This window comes from Melitaea cinxia, chromosome 7, assembly GCF_905220565.1.
Source record: "Melitaea cinxia chromosome 7, ilMelCinx1.1, whole genome shotgun sequence".
NCBI lineage: Eukaryota > Metazoa > Arthropoda > Insecta > Lepidoptera > Nymphalidae > Melitaea > Melitaea cinxia.
In genome coordinates this window covers 996,867-1,015,262 of record NC_059400.1, presented here as the reverse complement: position 1 = coordinate 1,015,262, position 18,396 = coordinate 996,867, and the positions used below count along the sequence as shown (strand labels likewise).

The 18,396-nt window shown below is 33.3% G+C and overlaps 1 protein-coding gene across 1 annotated transcript; it reads right to left on the bottom strand.

Moving 5' to 3' along the window:
• Window positions 1-356: 356 nt before the first annotated feature.
• LOC123655066 lies at window positions 357-10,019 on the bottom strand. The gene is made up of 3 exons (XM_045590904.1): window positions 9,939-10,019; window positions 8,815-9,009; window positions 357-488 (listed from the first exon to the last, which is right to left on the bottom strand). The coding sequence occupies exons 1-3, from the start codon at window positions 10,017-10,019 to the stop codon at window positions 357-359; spliced, it is 408 nt and encodes a 135-aa protein (XP_045446860.1).
• Window positions 10,020-18,396: the final 8,377 nt, after the last annotated feature.

Genomic DNA, 18,396 nt, shown 5'->3' with positions numbered 1-18,396 from the left:
AGTCAATTACCCGTACCTGCGTCGTATCTCTAAGCTAATCGGATGCGATGTGGGTCACACGGCTCCAACTCTCATAGAGTGGAGTTTAATATACTCGTATCAAGGAAAATGCAAATTATTATACAGGCATATATCTAAAACATCGAGAAAGCGAAACGAAAGAAAAAATAATACGCGATTTAGAACAAGATTGTGCAAATTTTGAGGAACTAGAAAGTAAATTCTGGCCGGTTGTTAAGACAATACAAAAGATTGGTAGTATTAGATCAATGTTTTGAAGTGAGCTACTTTATCTACACTGGCCATTTATTTCTATTAATCTGAGTGGGCTACGAGCAGCTGAATCTAGTACTAGCTTATATTTGGCAAATTAATTTTCTGATATTACTGTTTGTAGCCTCAATAGCATCTCTATTGTCCTCTATGTTCCTTCTGTTAAGTCTATTGACTGAATTGTCTGACTCAGCGGCCACCTGGCGGCTGATCACCTTAAATACTGTACAATTGGGCACTAATCTGTATTCGAAACAAGCGCTGTCTGTCGTTCATTTAGACTTCATCTTTCAATTGACTATCTTAATAAGTCAAATGAAGAAAATTGATTTCGTTTACAACGTTAATTCATTCAGATCGTTTATGGCTGGATTCTGATTTCATCTAAGTATGTGTATATACCAGTTGACTTATGAATTTCTTTCCGCCATATTATTTTTAATTTTGGAATAAAAATATCGAGATAATAATCGAAATAAAATAAAGCCTATTTTTTAAGTTGGACTAAATAAAATATCTGTGCAAAATTTTATTGAAATTGATCCAGGAGTTCCGGAAATTTGATTTTGATTTATATATATAGGTACATATATTCCATTTTTTTCACTTGCCGTTTCATTTCTTTTTTCATTTTTTGAACACCACAAAAAAAGACACGTTTTGAAACAGCACTGTATATCTAGATTTATTCTTTAGACGTACTGATGGTAGATGGAATCGGTAGGTGCTAGCATGCTAATCGTGCTTAGGCAAGCGTTGTGTAGAACGCCCGGTAGGACAGTACGAAGGACACAAGGAGTTAGGTTCAGCAGTGAGTAGTGACAAGCTGAATGATAGGATGAACTGTAAATTTTGGTATTCAATAAAGGAAACAGTATTACAAATGTTTTCATGATTTTATAATCGTTCAAAAGTGTTATAATTATGAACAGTATGTGATAGCCGGGAGCATTTTTTTCTTAAATTTATACGAGATTAAATTTATATGAATAATTTTTGGACATAAACTTCACCGTCATTATTTATCCTTTATTTTAACCCAACATCCTCTCCTTTCACATTTGATCATGAAATAATAACACAAAACTTGAGTTAATATTCTTATCCCATAACTAAAGATTAGTAGCCAAGAGAGCTTTCCTTCATATAACTAATATCTAATGAAAATTCTCTTTGAACACTGTACTTTGCGATGTTAGCACGTTGCTCTCGTACCGACAACTTTGCGTCAGTTGAATCTAATAAAACATGTCAGTTCACTTTTTAATTGATTTTTTATCTCTGTTTAAAATTTTAAGTAAATTCTCGCTTCACATGCTATATTTCTTAACGTTGTTAATCTAATACCTGATAACTTTGTTGTTTATTTGGTGCAATTCAAATCATTTTCAGGAGATAAAACGTTTTCTACAATAATTTGATATACGAAGCTGAAATCACTATATTTGCATAGAACAGGAGAAAACACATAACAAAAATCGTCTTTATAATATGTTAAATTTAACTTTCTATTTAACAAGCTAAAGTTGAAAGGGTTGTACAAGGCCGTAGATAAAATGATCAAACATTAACCAACACAAAGACAAAAGTGAAACACTAGTCCACTGTAACTTAAAACGTGTAAAATTAAATAAGGCCCTTTGTAAAGGTGCCCTTGCTAATAGTTCGCCCGCATGTACCGATGTGTTATACATTCCCCGACTATTGTGGTTAGGTGAGATCCATGGGCTTTGTTAAATAACAAAGCATGATAAAATCAATTGGGATAATCAAGTCGACTTTTAAATATTCTTTAGATATTTAGCTGAACAGTGTGACTATTCTAAGATTATCAAAATTTCATCTTTTGAGGTCTCATCAAGGTCTACCCATCTGTTAGCACAGCATTTTTTTGTGTTATGAAAATTGAAAACCGGTGTACGGTCCATCTGATGTTAAGAAGCCTATGGATGGTTATTATTGGTATGCGAAATGAAGTGAAAGATTCTTTTTTGGGACGTACTCGTATATGTAATAATAGCTGTCAAATCCTCGATCATGCGCGGTAAAGATCCTTCTCGATTGTTCCTCTGTAATACTATACTGTCCATACTAAGCATATAAAGACTCTACTCTACCCTTAGGGGCTATATATACCTTATAGGGGTATTGGGTTTAGCCCCAACAAGGAGCGCTGGCTTGCCTCACCACATTCTACTGGAGGGAAGTTATATTTGCCTTCAGGTTCAGGTACTTTGCCAGTCGAGCTGTTCAAGATTTAATGCAAGATATTTCCTGCTAGACCCTGGGCTTTAGAATTACTGTTATTCATATTTCTGAAAAGCATAGCCATGTCCATTATTGCACTTAGTTTTTTTCTCGATTTTTTGGGCTAAGCTTTTGTCACTTGTGGACTGTTTGCTACTGCATCTTCTTTAAATTAGTATGTAAAATTTGAATTCTTTAAAGAATGTAGGTTAAATAAAAAAAATTGATAGATTTTTTGAAGTGATTTAAAAAAACAAATTCATAGTAATGTTTGGGTTGTCTGGAAGAAATGGTTAAATAGCCATAAGTCCGCCCATTGTGCTTCACAGTCTGTAACTATCTTTAAAATGTTTAATGTTTAAAATTGTAGCTGTGGTCTACAATAAAGTATAAATAAATAATAAATAAATCATACATGTAAATTGCTTTGCATTGCGTCATACACGTAAATTGCTTTAAAAAAAAAAAACTAAAGTGAAATTGCTTGCATGACTGCGTAAAAAAAGTCATTAGAATCAATTAGTGGTCACAATGGTAAATTCTCGAAAATAAGTGTAAAGTAAGACCCAATTTAACACAAAAGGAAAGGGCCAACAATCGGCGAATGGGCCGGCATGCGGGCTGAGGAAATTATTAATTTAGACTATTAAAATTACCTTAGCAATTGAGACAGACGGACAAAAAGCTCCCCTTTAGAAAGGGCTTTCGTAGAACAGTTACGTTAGAAGTGATATGGGTTATATGTTTTTTTTTTCTGTCTATGTACAACTATGCTTTGGTGATATATGATGGCCCTTTTTATTTTCTTTACCTACTATATAAATGTGTTTGTACGCAAACAAAAAAAAACTGACTTCAATTACATCGACAAGTAAAACAACGTAGATCGACGAAAAAATAGTCAAGAAACTACGCGTTATCAAAGATTACTCAAAAAGTATTTATCAGATCTCAATAAAATTTATATATGACCACATGATAAATATCAGCTTTCGATTAAATTAAAAATTATCAAAATCGGTACACCGAGTAAAAAGTTATTGCGGATTTACGAGAGTTTCCCTCGATTTCTCTGGGATCCCATCTTTAGATCCTGGTTTTCTTATCATGGTATTAAACTAGGGATATCCCCTTTCCAACAAAAAAAGAATTATCGAAATCGGTACATCCAGTAGAAAGTTATGCGGTATAATACAACGTAGGTCGACGAAAAAAGCGTCAAGTAAAAACGCATTATTAGATATTACTCGAAAAGTAGTTGTTAGATCTCAAATAAATTTAAATGAGACCAAATGACACGCACTACCTTTCGATTAAAAACAAATGTCGAAATCGCTCCACCCAGTCAAAAGTTCTAAAGTAACATACATATAAAAAAAATCCAATCGAATTGAGAACCTCCTCCTTTTTTGGAAGTCGGTTAAATAGGTAGTTTAAAGGCTGGTTGAGATATATAAATAAAATACTGATAGCTTTAAGCTATTGCCACACTGAATTCCTAATTATCAACTAATCAGCAATTAGGTATATGTTATTTCTCTGATGATTGTTTGACAAAGTTTGTACTATTAATATGAGTAGATACCGTAATACTTTTACCAAATTGGATGTGACCAAATAAACTTTTTGTGTCACATGTTATCACATTCGTAATTAATGTATGATATGCAAGTCGTTTTAATCCGTCATTCGAATAGTGTGCACGATGGCATTTCTAAACAAGTTCAAAGTTTTCTTATTCTGGGGGTTATTTCTATACCTTTTTAACGATAAATGACTGGTGAATGTGTTGGGTTTGCATTTGACGCTTTGAGATATGAGGAAGGAGATAATACGGTCTCGGTCGGTAAAACAGTGTGGTGTAAGTTTTTGTTAAAATGCAATTAGTGCGAATGTTGCTTCTTATTTAAGTAGTTTTTACGCGTTTTTTAATATACGATTATTTTATTGTTGTCTTGATTTTAGATTTATTCTTTGAATATAAAGCTTCTCTATTCATACTTATCTTTATCAGCACACATGCTACATACCAAAAGAGAGATTAATAAAGGTCAGCAATAGATTTTGAACGCCTTTAAGCGGACAGAATATAGGTAGGAGTTTCTTGCCGATTCTTCTCTGCAGAATCTACATTCCGAATCGGTGGTAGCTTCACTTTTACAAAAATAATAATTTATTTTTAAAGTTTTATTTGTAAAATGACGATTCGAAAGTGCTCTTGGAGCCTATTTGAATAAAGCTATTTTTGATTTTGATTTTGATTTTGTATACATCAATATGGATTCAGCCTGTAACACCACACAACAAAATTATTTCTAACTGTCACGAAAGAAAAAAAAAATCATCAAAAGATAATTTTATCTGTGCTGCAGTTTATATAATTATACTATGCGTTATAGTAGAATACATCTTAATAACTTTTAAATCAATACGCCCATTTGAACGATATCTTCCCACGCTTATCTGTATTGCCGACAATTTCGCTTGCTCCGAGATATTGGAATTTAATTATTTCCTTTTAAAGGACGATCGGACTGCAATTTTTGTGCTAATGTTCACTGAACTCAGTGCATTATGAGCTTATTATCTCTCTTACTAGACCGTGATGTAAAGTAAAATACTGTAAATCACCGATGCGATCATTAAACATATCAAAATAATAATAATACTAAAAAAGTTACCGAATAAAAATCAGTGCCACTTATTTCCCTAGGATTAGGGTAGGGTGACCGTCGCTTGCGCAGGGCGAGGACAATGGACTCGTGTGACGTGACGCGTGCCGCGAGGGGGGAGGGGAGGGGTCGCGGGTAAGGGGAAGAGGTAATGCAATATTTGTTCGGCGACACACGGGTGACACGCGCTTATTGTTCTGTGCACCTAGGCATGGGTTGGCAACTTTTTGAAAGATTTGATTATTTTTTTTAATTTTTTTTCTAGATGTATATTAAAATATTCTAAGATATAATTTTGAGATTTTTGTGTAATATATACTAGTAAGTAGTTTTTATACATATTTTATTTGTATTATAAAATATATTAAAATGTAGAAAAGGACATTTTATCAGCGCCTATATGATACATACATTTGTATTCTAAAATTATAAAATATTACACAAATTATTTTCAAGTTTTCTTAGTCCTATCATTTAGCATAAATAAAATATTCTATTTACATTTCTTTATTTAAAAAGGTGCAGAAATTAACTGAGTCACTAACAAAACAAAATAATTAAATAAAATAAAAAACCAAACTGCAACGGCTATCAACCCCTGCAAACCGAAATAATCCGTGAGCTTGGGGTGCAACGATAAAAAGATAATGCGGGCTGGAGTCGCGTGCGCTTCAAAAAACGCGTTTTAACGACGCACCTATACAGAGCGGCTTATCGCGCCTGCGCGTACCGCTGCCTGCGTGGAGCTGAAATAACAACAAATGAGCATGATCTGGGAGCTTGCGAACAGAACGGTCTCATACTCATATTGATGTATGAAAATACATTTGTTAACTTTAAAAACGTTCTAATTATGCTACTATAGCAAATTTACGCTTGAATTTTAAATATTTTAATTCAAAATTAATGATTTGATTGTCTAATTGTTATAGACTAGAAATAATTATACGCTGTCTATAGTTTAAACAATGTCCACGAGTAACACCAAAAGTTACTTACTTTTTATATTTTTACACCAATTCTATTCGACACATATAAAGCACTATATATTTTTGTATTTATTTTACAAATTTATGAGATTTTTTATTATTTCCAGTAATCTAGGTAAAATTCAAAAATTATGTAGCTCTAAGCAAGAATCTATTTAACTTATTTTTATATAAAACTCTTCTTATAGTTAGCTATATACTGTACATACTGTGTATACGAGTACATAGATAATTTTGGATCGCCAGCTCTTCATAATACCTTAGCAAGGGGTACTCTGAGCGGTGTGACAAAATAAACATCGTAGCAGGAGGTCTCGACGTGTTTTTATTGGCGATGCGTGCTGAGTCAATGTCGCGAGAGTAATGACGGGAATGAATTTCAGATTTCCCCTTCATGTGACTATAACGGTGACCTATAAGTCTTGTTTTGTAAGAAAAACTGTGTCAAAAAATAGTGTTAACTTTAAGCTCATTTTTGTTTTGTGAAATTGTGCTGTTTGATTCGAAGCTTAAATATTCGTGGACGACTGAAATTTTTAAATTTGTTTGTTTGCTTTATTTTGGTAATATATACTGATATGATAAAGCTGAAGAGTTTGTTTATTTGTTTAAACACGCTTATCGCAGGAACTACTGTTTCGAATTGAAAAAATCTTTTTGTGTTGGATAGTTCGCTTACTGATGAAAGCTACAGGCTATTTAACATCGTGATAAGGCTAAAAGAAAGTGAGCATTAATGAAAACGGGAAAAAGTATTCTTTTTTGAGAGCTTTCTTTACGTGCGCTGCTAAAACGATTAAAGCTACCCAAAAATTATGTATTATGGAATCGATCACCATTATAAGTCCTAAAAAGTCAGCAACATCATTTGTCTATTTTTTAAGGTTAACTCATTAGAATTACGTTATTCATCATAAGAGTTTATTTTGGACAAAATTGTCATTAACGTCATTCGATTTCAAAGAAAGAAAGAAAGAAAGATGAAAGAAATACATTTATTTGAGAAACATACACTGCTTACATACTCATAACTAACACAGTGAAAGCACAAATACAATAAGAAAAAAAAAGTAAAAATTTAAATAATTAATTTAAAAATAAAAAGGAAAATTTTATCAAATAAAAAAAAATAATAATTTAAGAGTAATAATTAAAAATTTATTTATTTATTTATTTATTTATTAGGATTACCAACAGAAATTACAACAATAATAACAAAAGAATTATTTTACACAATTGATCAAAAGAAGTTTAATTGTATTTCTTTTTAAAGGTAATCACAACATGCAATAATCAAATAGCAAATATGAAATAAAAATATACATAAAAAAAAAACAGCAAAAATTAGATTTAATTATTGAATTAGATCAGATTTAATTATTGAATTAGATTATATTTAATACAGAATTAGATAAATTGATATAGATTTTTAAAAAGAAATATAATTATTTGACAATTTTATATATAAAAAGCTTCTCAAATACACGTCAATAACTGTATGAAAGTAACAAATTGGAATCAAAATAATATCAACAACTAAATTACTCTAGTAAACAATTAGCAATGAAGAAACTGATCAATCTAAATCTAAAGACGTGCAAGCCATCAAAAGTGATGTCAAGGCCAGAAATCTTTGACGACAGATCGTTACAAGTACGTGCTAGTCGAGCCAAAGGGGAATACTTGCCCAAATTGGATTTATAGAGGGATACATTTATCAAGGCGTGCGGTTCCCTGGGTAATCTGGATGGTATATTATAATTAAATAATTGAAGTATTGGTGGACAATCAATGCTGTTATTGAGTATTTTGTGCAGAAACATCATGTCTGAAATAATTCTTCGTGATTTCAGTGACAACATATTATATTGTATCAATCTACCCCCATATGAACTACTACTATGACTGCCGTTCGAGCGGTACGCGAGATGACGTAGCAGTCTCTTTTGTATTCTTTCAATTCGAATCGAATGGATTTTGTAGTGAGGACTCCAAATTTGACTGCAGTATTCTAGCTTACTTCTGACCAGACTATTGTAAAGCTTAATTGTTGTAGCTGGTTGCCTGAACTCTTTGGAATTCCTCAATACAAAACCCAGTGATTTTGTAGCTGAGGTAACTATGCTATCGATATGTTCGGTAAATTTTAATTTGCTGTCTAGTATGACACCCAAATCACGCACCGATCGAACCGCAGCCAGTTTTTCAGTATCAATATAGTATTGACTCTGAACAAAGTTATGTTTCCTGGTGAACCTGATGAGGTGACATTTTTTGGCATTGAGAAACATTTGGTTGTTATTACACCACTGGGAAAGACGGTTGAGATCTTGTTGCAACAGTTCAACGTCAGAGATGTTTCTGATGGTTTTAACCAATTTGAGATCATCAGCAAACAGATACACGTTCGAGTGTTGAAATATCGAGGCAATGTCGTTTATGTAGATGTTAAAAAATACTGGCCCCAAAGTAGAGCCTTGTGGTACACCGGAATAGGCAATATAAGACTGTGAAACGTATCCGTCTATCACAACATTCGAAGATCTCCGCTGAAGATAAGATGCACACCAGTTCAGCAAATTCTCTCCTACACCAAATGTTCTCAGCTTATTAACAAGTAATGCGTGATTTACCCTGTCAAAGGCCTTGGAGAAGTCTGTGTATATAGCATCAACTTGCAATTTATTATCAATATTCTCAATAAGGTTGGTTACGTACAAGAATAAATTTGTGACTGTAGATCTACCAGATATAAAACCATGCTGGTGCCAACCAATGTGCCGTACCAAGTCCTTGAAAAATGATTTATAGACCAATCTCTCGAAGACCTTTGACACAGTAGATAAAATCGATATAGGTCTATAATTAATAACATGAGCAGCGTTTTCACCTTTAAATACTGGTACAATCCGCGCCTCCTTCCACTTTTCAGGGAAAATACCCGTCCTCAAGGATGTGTTAAATATGAGAGTCAGAGGGGCAGTTAGTGAGCTTGCACATATATATATCAGTACAGGTGGAATTCCGTCAGGGCCAGGACTTTTAGTTTTGTCTAACCGCAATAGCTCACTCTCAATGTCTTGGCTAGAGAAATAAGTACTGCCTACAAAGTTTGGGGGTACTGTCTGTGGAAATAAGTTGTAATTGATATTTTCCCTAACAAAAACTGACGAAAAATGATCGGCAAACAAATCACAAATATCTTGCCTATTACTAGCCTCACGATCATTCAGAGACATTCTATTAGGATAGTTTGACACCTTACGACGCATGTTTTTTATATGTGTCCAGAAATACTTCGGATTATTGCCAATAGCTTCTTCGATATTTAGGATATAACGGTAATAACATTGTTTCATTTTAAAAAAAATTAACCGATACAGCATCACTTTATAATTTTGAACTTAAACGTTAAAAAAAATGTAATAATTTTAAAATAATTTTGCAACAAATTAATAATCACAAAAATTAAAAGGTAATTTTATTGCATTTTTATGACCAGGCATAATCTTTACTTATATGAAAAATACTTTATCAACAAAGCATTTTTATGAAGATTAACTTTGTCGTTTATAGCATTTAATTTTAATGCATGGCGTATAAGATGTCAGATCTCTTAAGTTGGATAGTAATGGTTTAAAAATAATTTTGTACGTTTTTCCAAAACAACCCGGGTGTCACAGCGGGACACAACTAGTCTGTATATAAAAAAGGTACTATGACACTCTGCTGCTTATAGGTTTTTTTTTTTATGTACCTCCGACATGGGATCGGAGTCTGTGCTTAAACTGCTCATCCATACCTGTTCTCGCATTGCATGTTCTTCTCGCACTTTCATTCTGCATACTAATTTCTTTCTTTCATACTTTCCACATTCACACACTGGGTGGGTTCCCATCTAACCCACTATTATACTTCTATTGCTCATTTTATGAACACCTGGGAAAATGAGCGGGGTTTGGGTATGATGTTTTTATTTACAATCTTTTTCTTTTTCCTTTTTTATATACACTATAATAATAATACATAACTTACATCTGTTCTACTTTCTATCTCTACTTCTATAATATAGGGTCATACGCTGCTTATAGGTTAGGAATTGTTATTTTTTTTTTTTAGTACTACTACCCATTTCATTTGTACAGTAACTGTAAATATTTAGCCCAATTTTAAATGGTTAATATGGCGACGTGAACTTTTGTTTTAGATACAAGATTTATGGTGTGACGTTGTTGATTCATTGCTTTTGATGGTTAAATACCACGCATTCCTGTTACAATTGTGATCATATAGATTATACTGAATCACATTCATCTATGCATTGTGCCTTATTACAAAGCAACTTCCACTTTAGCGTTCAGAGAAATGGTAAACAGGAACTAGCTTAAAAAATTTGATTCATAATTAAAAAAAACTCGACATTAGTAAAAAAAAAAAAACTTGTGATAGTTTGAAAAGACTACGTGAATCTACATAACGCTTAAGTTATTCTTATATTTAAAATATTGCAAAGAATATTTTACGATAAAAAATGAGTGTGCTTTTGACCACACGACTTGATACAACTACAGTAAACCTTATATAGCTTCTACAGTAATGTACGAAACGTAACTCTCTCTTTTTCTATCTTCACTAACTTATATATCCCTCTCAACTTCCGTTCGCCTCAACTTATCTCACTTTTCGTAACGCTCTCGTCATGGATTCATCAGCTTACTTCTCAATCCAAGCGTGCGTAAAGAAGTTTTACTTCTATCATTTAGAAAAACAGTCACACAAATCTATACATATAATAAAAATAGTAATAGTAGATAAAATAGTACCCCGAAACGTATTACTCGTACAATTCAATAAATGGAATATAAACAAAAAGTATTTATTATCATTTCAATATTGTTACATTTAGCGAGAGAGATTCACGATCGAAACAAAAAAAAAAACAAAAACAAAAAATTGACACATATCACTAGTCAAAGCGCTGAGGGAAAACTATAAACTGCTATATTGTAACGGGCATAATTACTAGGCGTACATTGAAAACAAAAAGCTTTAGTACCACCCTCGGTTCACGGTTTTCATAACAGTAACCGGTTCACATTGTTTGCGAGTGTTATAAATCACACGAATATGTCGCTCGGACTAAAAATCATTGTGAGAGTAATTTATAGTGCGTGGTGCGAGGCGCGGCGCGGGGTACAAGGTGGGCGAGTTTTTGTTAGCACTATTGTGTAACGGTTTTTCGGTCAGAGAATCGTTGTCGCCCTACGATAGCGACGTATGACTTTTTGTTGATTTTTTCTTCTACATATGATCATCTATGGGATGACTAGTAACGCTCGATTGTGATTTTTTTATTTTTTGTTTTATTGTTATTTTATGTAATAACTAGCTGTGCCCGCGACTTCGTCGGCGTGGAATTACAAAAAATTGTTATTGTTCAGTTCGCAGTTATAAAATAAAATAAAATCTAAAAGAAACGTAGCATAAGCTACAGCAGTAAGAATATAGCCACCCGCCTCTCTTCCCGTGGGTGTCGTATGAGGTGACTAAGGGATAACACAATTCCACTACTACCTTGGGACTTAAAAAAATGACCGACGGTGGGATAACTATCCAACTGCTGGTTTTGAAATACACAGGCCGAAGACGGGCAGCAGCGTCTTTGGTGCGACAAAGCCAGCCCTGCGGTCACCAACCCGCCTGCCCAGCGTGGTGACTATGGGCAAAACACATGAGTTCACACCATTTTCGGCGCGAGCTTGTGGAGGCCTGTGTCCAGCAGTGGACTGTATTAGGCTGAAGTGATGGTGAGTGAAGTTACTGCTTATTACATCATCTACTTCTGCCAGTGTAAGCCCTGTCAAAATCGATCCAGCCGTTTCAGAGATATATTTTAGTAATAATATGTTTTTAGATTAGAAAATAAGAATTTTGCTAAGGATATCAGAAGTTAAATTTATGTATACACTTCGAACTCTGAAGACGGAAAGTGGATAAGATATTACATACTTTGGGTTAAACCTTGGAGCTTGATAACAAAGTTTGTTCCCTACCCAAATATCTAACAGTAGACATAACAAATACCTAGGGACAGTATTTTTGATATTCTATTTATTTTTGAAGAAGCTTTGTCGACCTTTTACTTTACAGATATTATTATTAGGCCTTACTCTTCTTTTTGAAGTAAAAAAGTCCAAGTACTTTTGCATTTAATAGTTTTCAAGCAGGACTCATTGAGAAAAAAAACGAGTCTTTAGACCACATGACTTCAATCCGTAAGACATCTTTAGCAATAGGTCTGCACTGTGTCTTAAGATATACGAAACGCAACTCACTATGAGAGAAAGAGAACAAGAAAAGATGTGCTCGCACCTCTCGCTCTATCTCCGTTCGCCTCGCCCGATCACACTTTTCGTAACGCTCTCGACTCGCATTCCCCAGCTTACTCTCCAAATAAAGCGTGCGTAAAAAGTTTTACTTCAAAATTAAAAATGTTTTTCTCTCTATAATACTATTTTGGCTTTTTACTGCAGTGCATTAAAACCCTAAGATGTGTATATTTAAATAGGTTATTTAATAATAGGCTCTCATGTTTAGTAGCTTTGGTAACCGAAGTGGTTCGTATTGTTTCATTCCAGCGATGTTCTTTCTTTCAATGAAAAATTTACTTAGTATGCTTCATGTAAGTTTTTTATTTTTATTCATTTTATTTATTGAACTTTATTGCACACACAAAAAAGAAGATACATTTTAAAAAGATTAGATACAAAAAAATAATATATGTATGCAAAGGCGGCCTTATCGCTTATAGCGATCTCTTCCAGGCAACCTTTAATAAAAGTAGTATAGGATAAATATGTCGGTAATAGTGCGCAATTAACAACGCAAGGTTATTAATTATTACACATCATTACAGCCTATACAGTCCACTGCTGGACATAGGTCTCCACAAGTTCGCGCCAAAAATAACGTGAACTCATGTGTTTTGCCCATAGTCACCGCGCTGGGCAGGCGGGTTGGTGACCGCAGTACTGGCTTTGTCGCATCGAAGACGCTGCTGCCCGTCTTCGGCCTGTGTATTTCAAAGCCAGCAGTTGGATGGTTATCCCGCCACCGGTCGGCTTTTTAAGTTCCAAGGTGGTAGCGAAACTGTGTTATCCCTTAGTCGCCTCTTACGACACCCACGGGAAGAGAGGGGGTGGCTATATTCTTTAGTACCGTAGCCACACAGTACAATTATTACACATAATTAAATCAATTTATAATACTAAACGTAGTTATATAATACAATATTCATACATTGAAACGGTATAACTACATAAACATATACACACATGTAAATACATACAAAATATATTATTTAAATATAAAACATATGTTTCATATGTTTCTTAATATTTGTTATTATAAAATATATGTCTCTATTTCAATATTGTTAATTTTTTTCAAATAGAGATAAAAAACTTTTGTATTCTCGTTGTAAGTGAAACTGTTTTTTTAACCAACTTCCAAAAAAGGACCAGGTTCTCAATTTGATTGTATTTGTTTTAATGTATGTTACATCAAAACTTTTGACTGGGTCGGCCGATTTCGATGAATTTTCTTTTAATTGAAATGTGTCGCGTGTCATTTGATTCCATTTAAATTTATTTGAGATCTAACAACTCATTTTTGAGTTATATCTAATAATGCGTAATTTGACTATTTTTTTGTCGACCTACGTTGTATTAAGCCGCATAACTTTTCACTGCGTTTATCGATTTTGATGATTCTTACTTTGATTGATAGCTAATAATTTTCATGTAGTCTTATTTAAATTTCCTCTAGATCTGATGACTGCTTTTTTAGGTAATCTTTGATGGGGCGTATTTACTTGACTATTTTTTTATCTACCTACGTTGTATTACTTGTCGATGTAATTGAAGTCGATTTTTTTTATCATTTGCGAGCAAACATAACTTTCGTTTCAGTCTATCGCAGTCCACTGTTGGACATTGGTCTCCCCGAGTTCGCCTTAGTCATCCCGCAATTGCATTCAGCATGTAATATCCCACTGCTGGGCATAGGCCTCTTTCTCCATGTAGGAGAAAGATTGGAGCTTAATCTCTCCGAGGCACGGTGAGGAGACCCACATGAACAGATAGCGGAAATATTTGTTATATAACCCTCAAAACGCCTGTGCTTAAGGCACCACACCAGAGCAGTTTTTATATGAAGCCATGTATGTACCCAAGATATATTTTTAATTAATACAAGACAAGTACATACATATACAACAATATCAATTTCACTTGCCTTTCATTTATTTTTCATCTCAGTCGCCACTGACAGGTTAGGGCGACAATCTAATAAACTGTCCCGCGTCCCGCTGAGACTATCCGATTATATGAGCGGAATCTCGTTACCCTACACTGATTAATACGGCTGGACCGATGTTGATACACACCAATTTTATAGAATTGAAATGTAATACAATTATTCCTGGCTACCCTTTGGAGATTGAGTTTTTTGTGGAGATAAGCATGATCATGGAATGTATAAACATGTATGTTGGTGTATGTTTAGAGATTTAACATACAAAAAAAGTGATCTTTTTCAAAAATAGACTATTTAATGTCTGAGTTCTAGATAACAGCTGACTGGTACAGGTACTTCGTCAGTCAGCTTAGTGCATGATTTCTTTTTTTTTTTTGGTGGCTCTTAAACACAGGCATAAAGATGCCGATGATGCGTAATGAGTAAGTTTTTACTTTGTCCTGTGTATCTAAAACTCGTAATAATTAAGGGCTTAAAAACACACGTGACAGATATTTTGACTAGTTATTCATGTGGGTACGATTACAATTTTTTTTCTTTAGATATTTATTAATTATTTTACGACCAGTGTTAACCTTCCCACATGCATATCCTGCATTAAAAAATATTTTTATTAACTCCTACGCTATAAAATAAAAATTCATGTTAGATATTTTGATTTAAAATCTATAAAATTTTAATCTTATAAATCTTATCTATTTTTTTGTCAGTTTTTTTTAATTATTTACTACTTAGAAGAATTATTTACTACTTTATTACTTATAAGTAGGTAGTAGAGGTCAAAAAAGCTAAATAAGGTTATAATCGAGCGTCGAGGATACCTATTAGATTATGAAGATTAGATGCTAAAAAAAAAAAAAAGCTATAGAATGTATTGAAAGTGTATCAGGGGTGGGGGGGAGATAATACGATATAATGTTTGAATGGTATAGATCATTATAATTCCTTGTACATAATGTAGTTATAAATATAATGTTATTTCTTATTTATTTAGTTCGAGGTAATGTAAATATCATTCGCACGCCGCGACTCACGAAACTGTACCTTCAACTAAACTACTACATAATTTGAATTTCAGTGATGCAACTTGATGTTATTATCGATATTAAAACCAACGAATTTTGTTTCCAGCTGGAATTTTTCCTAGGAAATTCGCCTTTTAACCGTCTGCGTCATAAAACAAACAATTTTTTAGTTTTCCAATTTTTTTTTACGTTAGAACCGATTATTACATGACTTAGTATCAAGGAATCAACTTTTTTATGCAGACATAATGGGTAAACGAAAGGGAAAATATTAGTCTTTAGTCTTCGGTCTTTTATTACTTAAGGGGTTTAGTTAGCTAGGGTATATGCAAAATACAATTGAATCATACTTAAACCTATATCCATACTGACGTCATATCAAAGTTTAAAAAAAACGATTGTGCTTTAGGTCACACGACTGAAGTAAAACTTGCTTAGCGAAGGGCCTGGACAATAGGCCTGCACTATGTCTTAGATATACGAAACGTAACTGGCTGCGAGAGAAAGAGAAAAAAAAATGTGTGGTCGCTCCTCTCGCTCTTGCTCCGTTCGCCTCAACCGATCACACGTCGTAGCGTTCTCGTCACGAATTCACCAGCTCCTCAAGTCAAGTGTGCGTAAAGATGTTTTAAAAAAATTATGTGGTGTCATGGGACACCAGGTAGGAACGAAGTTCCTTCGGATAGTATAGAAGCAACACAATTTGAAAAAAAAAATTGTTGTATTTTTTATATATTTTCTAGTTCTTGATTTTTTTTTTAATTTTGTTGATTGGTTTTTAATTAAGTACATAAAAGTATTTAGGAATTTAGTATTTTAGAGAATAACAAATACCGTAAAATAAAATAAATCAAACAAAATAATAATAATAATAATAATTCAAACTATTAAGTGAAATAAAATAAAACATAATATGTCTTTATTTATTTTTGTCGACAGTATAAAATTAAATAAATCATTTAAAAAAAAGTTTTACTAGTAATATTTTAGTTTTACAAACGTCATATTATACAGTCGTGTGACTGATATTACGTCACTTCCATTATATATTTTTCTTACGGTTTTAGTATCACATTTTTTTCAGTTCGGTCGCCCAGCCAAATGTCAAGCCTGCCGTAAGGAGCTTTGTTCCAAAAAAAAGTTCACAATAGATAATTTTTACTTCAATTTATCGATACAGCGCATCACTAGTAGCAAAGGAGTGTCGGTGGCAGTGGCACAGTTTGCATAAAATCCTCATTTGTCAAGCACTAATGCGTCGCCGGCAGATCACCAGCCCTCCATGCATTGTATGATATTACGTCACTGGTACCTACTTAACTCAGTTTCGTATTTACTAAAGTTATCTGATTATACTCGTAAGCAGTAATAGAAATGGACAAATAAATAGGATATGTATCGATTTGGTGGACGTATTCCTGCCCCCGTAATAAATTATTAAAAAATGATTTAATGCCACTTTCACTGGTGTCTGATATGGTAAACATCGGAATAAATTAGTAATATGCATTCAACAAATTTATTATCAGACGGTGCTATAAGTCGTTAAAATTTGTTTCAAATTAACAAACAAGCCACACTCTTAGTTTTATCATTTTTGGAAATTTCATTGTCACTTTTAGGATTAAAAATAATCAATAGATAAGGTGGTGTTTTATGGTGATACAAAAAAAATATATTAGATACCTTTATTTGTTGTATACTGTGACGTGAAAGATGACCCGAAAACAGCAACCAGTAATTTTTTTTTTTTTTTTTTTCGTATTATCGGTTTTTACGGCGAAGTATGACAATTGTAATAAAATTTGTAATTTTCTCCTGGAATTCCACTAACACTATTAAAATAAAACTATATTACATGTTAAGTATAAAGAGATTGAAAGTTTTCCTATTAGTTTCATTAACCATTGATATAACCACAAATTCATCTCAGCAATCCATTAACCGCTCTTAAGGCGCGACTCTGAAGACCTTCGTATAAACACTTCAATAAAGACACATTAAAAGATATGTCTCCAATTTAACTAAAATTTATGGACACCATAACACCTATACTCGCACCATGAAATTCTTAAAACGACTATTTACATGAGTGAGCAATACATTGCTGTTTTTGTTTCTTATTGTTTTTAAAATTTCGTTACGATACCAGCAGTGGATGTTACAGTAAAAATAGTATCGAAACAAGATATTGTTTATGAGGTACTAATAGAAGGTTAGATACAAATACTAAGTCCCCTACATTCGCCATAAACTTTAAGAAATGACGCGTTTATTATTCATAAAATTTATATGCACTTTTATTCCGTCAATAAACTTCGATCTGTTGCAACGTATTAGGGTGAATACTTGTCGATGAGAGGTGAACAAATCCAGTAATTCTACAAATATTGAAGTCTCGGCAAGTCTCGGCAAGTATACCGTCGCTAATTATTTTACAAATAATTGTCGTAGATTTACATTAAGTTGACGTAAATAACCGTATGTATGATGATTTTTACTTTCGGTTTAAGCGAACCGTGGCGCCACGTGTAGCGTGTGTGTGGTGACACGGTATGTCGAAGACGCGGGTTCGAATCCCGCTGGAGCGGTCAATTTTTGATATGATATTCAAAAATGTTTAGAACTGTATTTTAATTTTGTTATTTTAATTTTGACATTCCCATGCTTATATATAAATAATACGCCTAAACTTGGAGCAGGAGTAGAAACGTACCTACCAAAAACACCCGGATCAGTCAAATAAGGTATACAATAAGCATATAAAAAAGTGCGTTTGTACTTATGTTCGCATGTAAGAAGTTGCACTTCATTGGCTAGCTAATTTCACGTTGCTAACTTCTAGCTTGACTAGCTAACTTCAGGTTGTCGGTT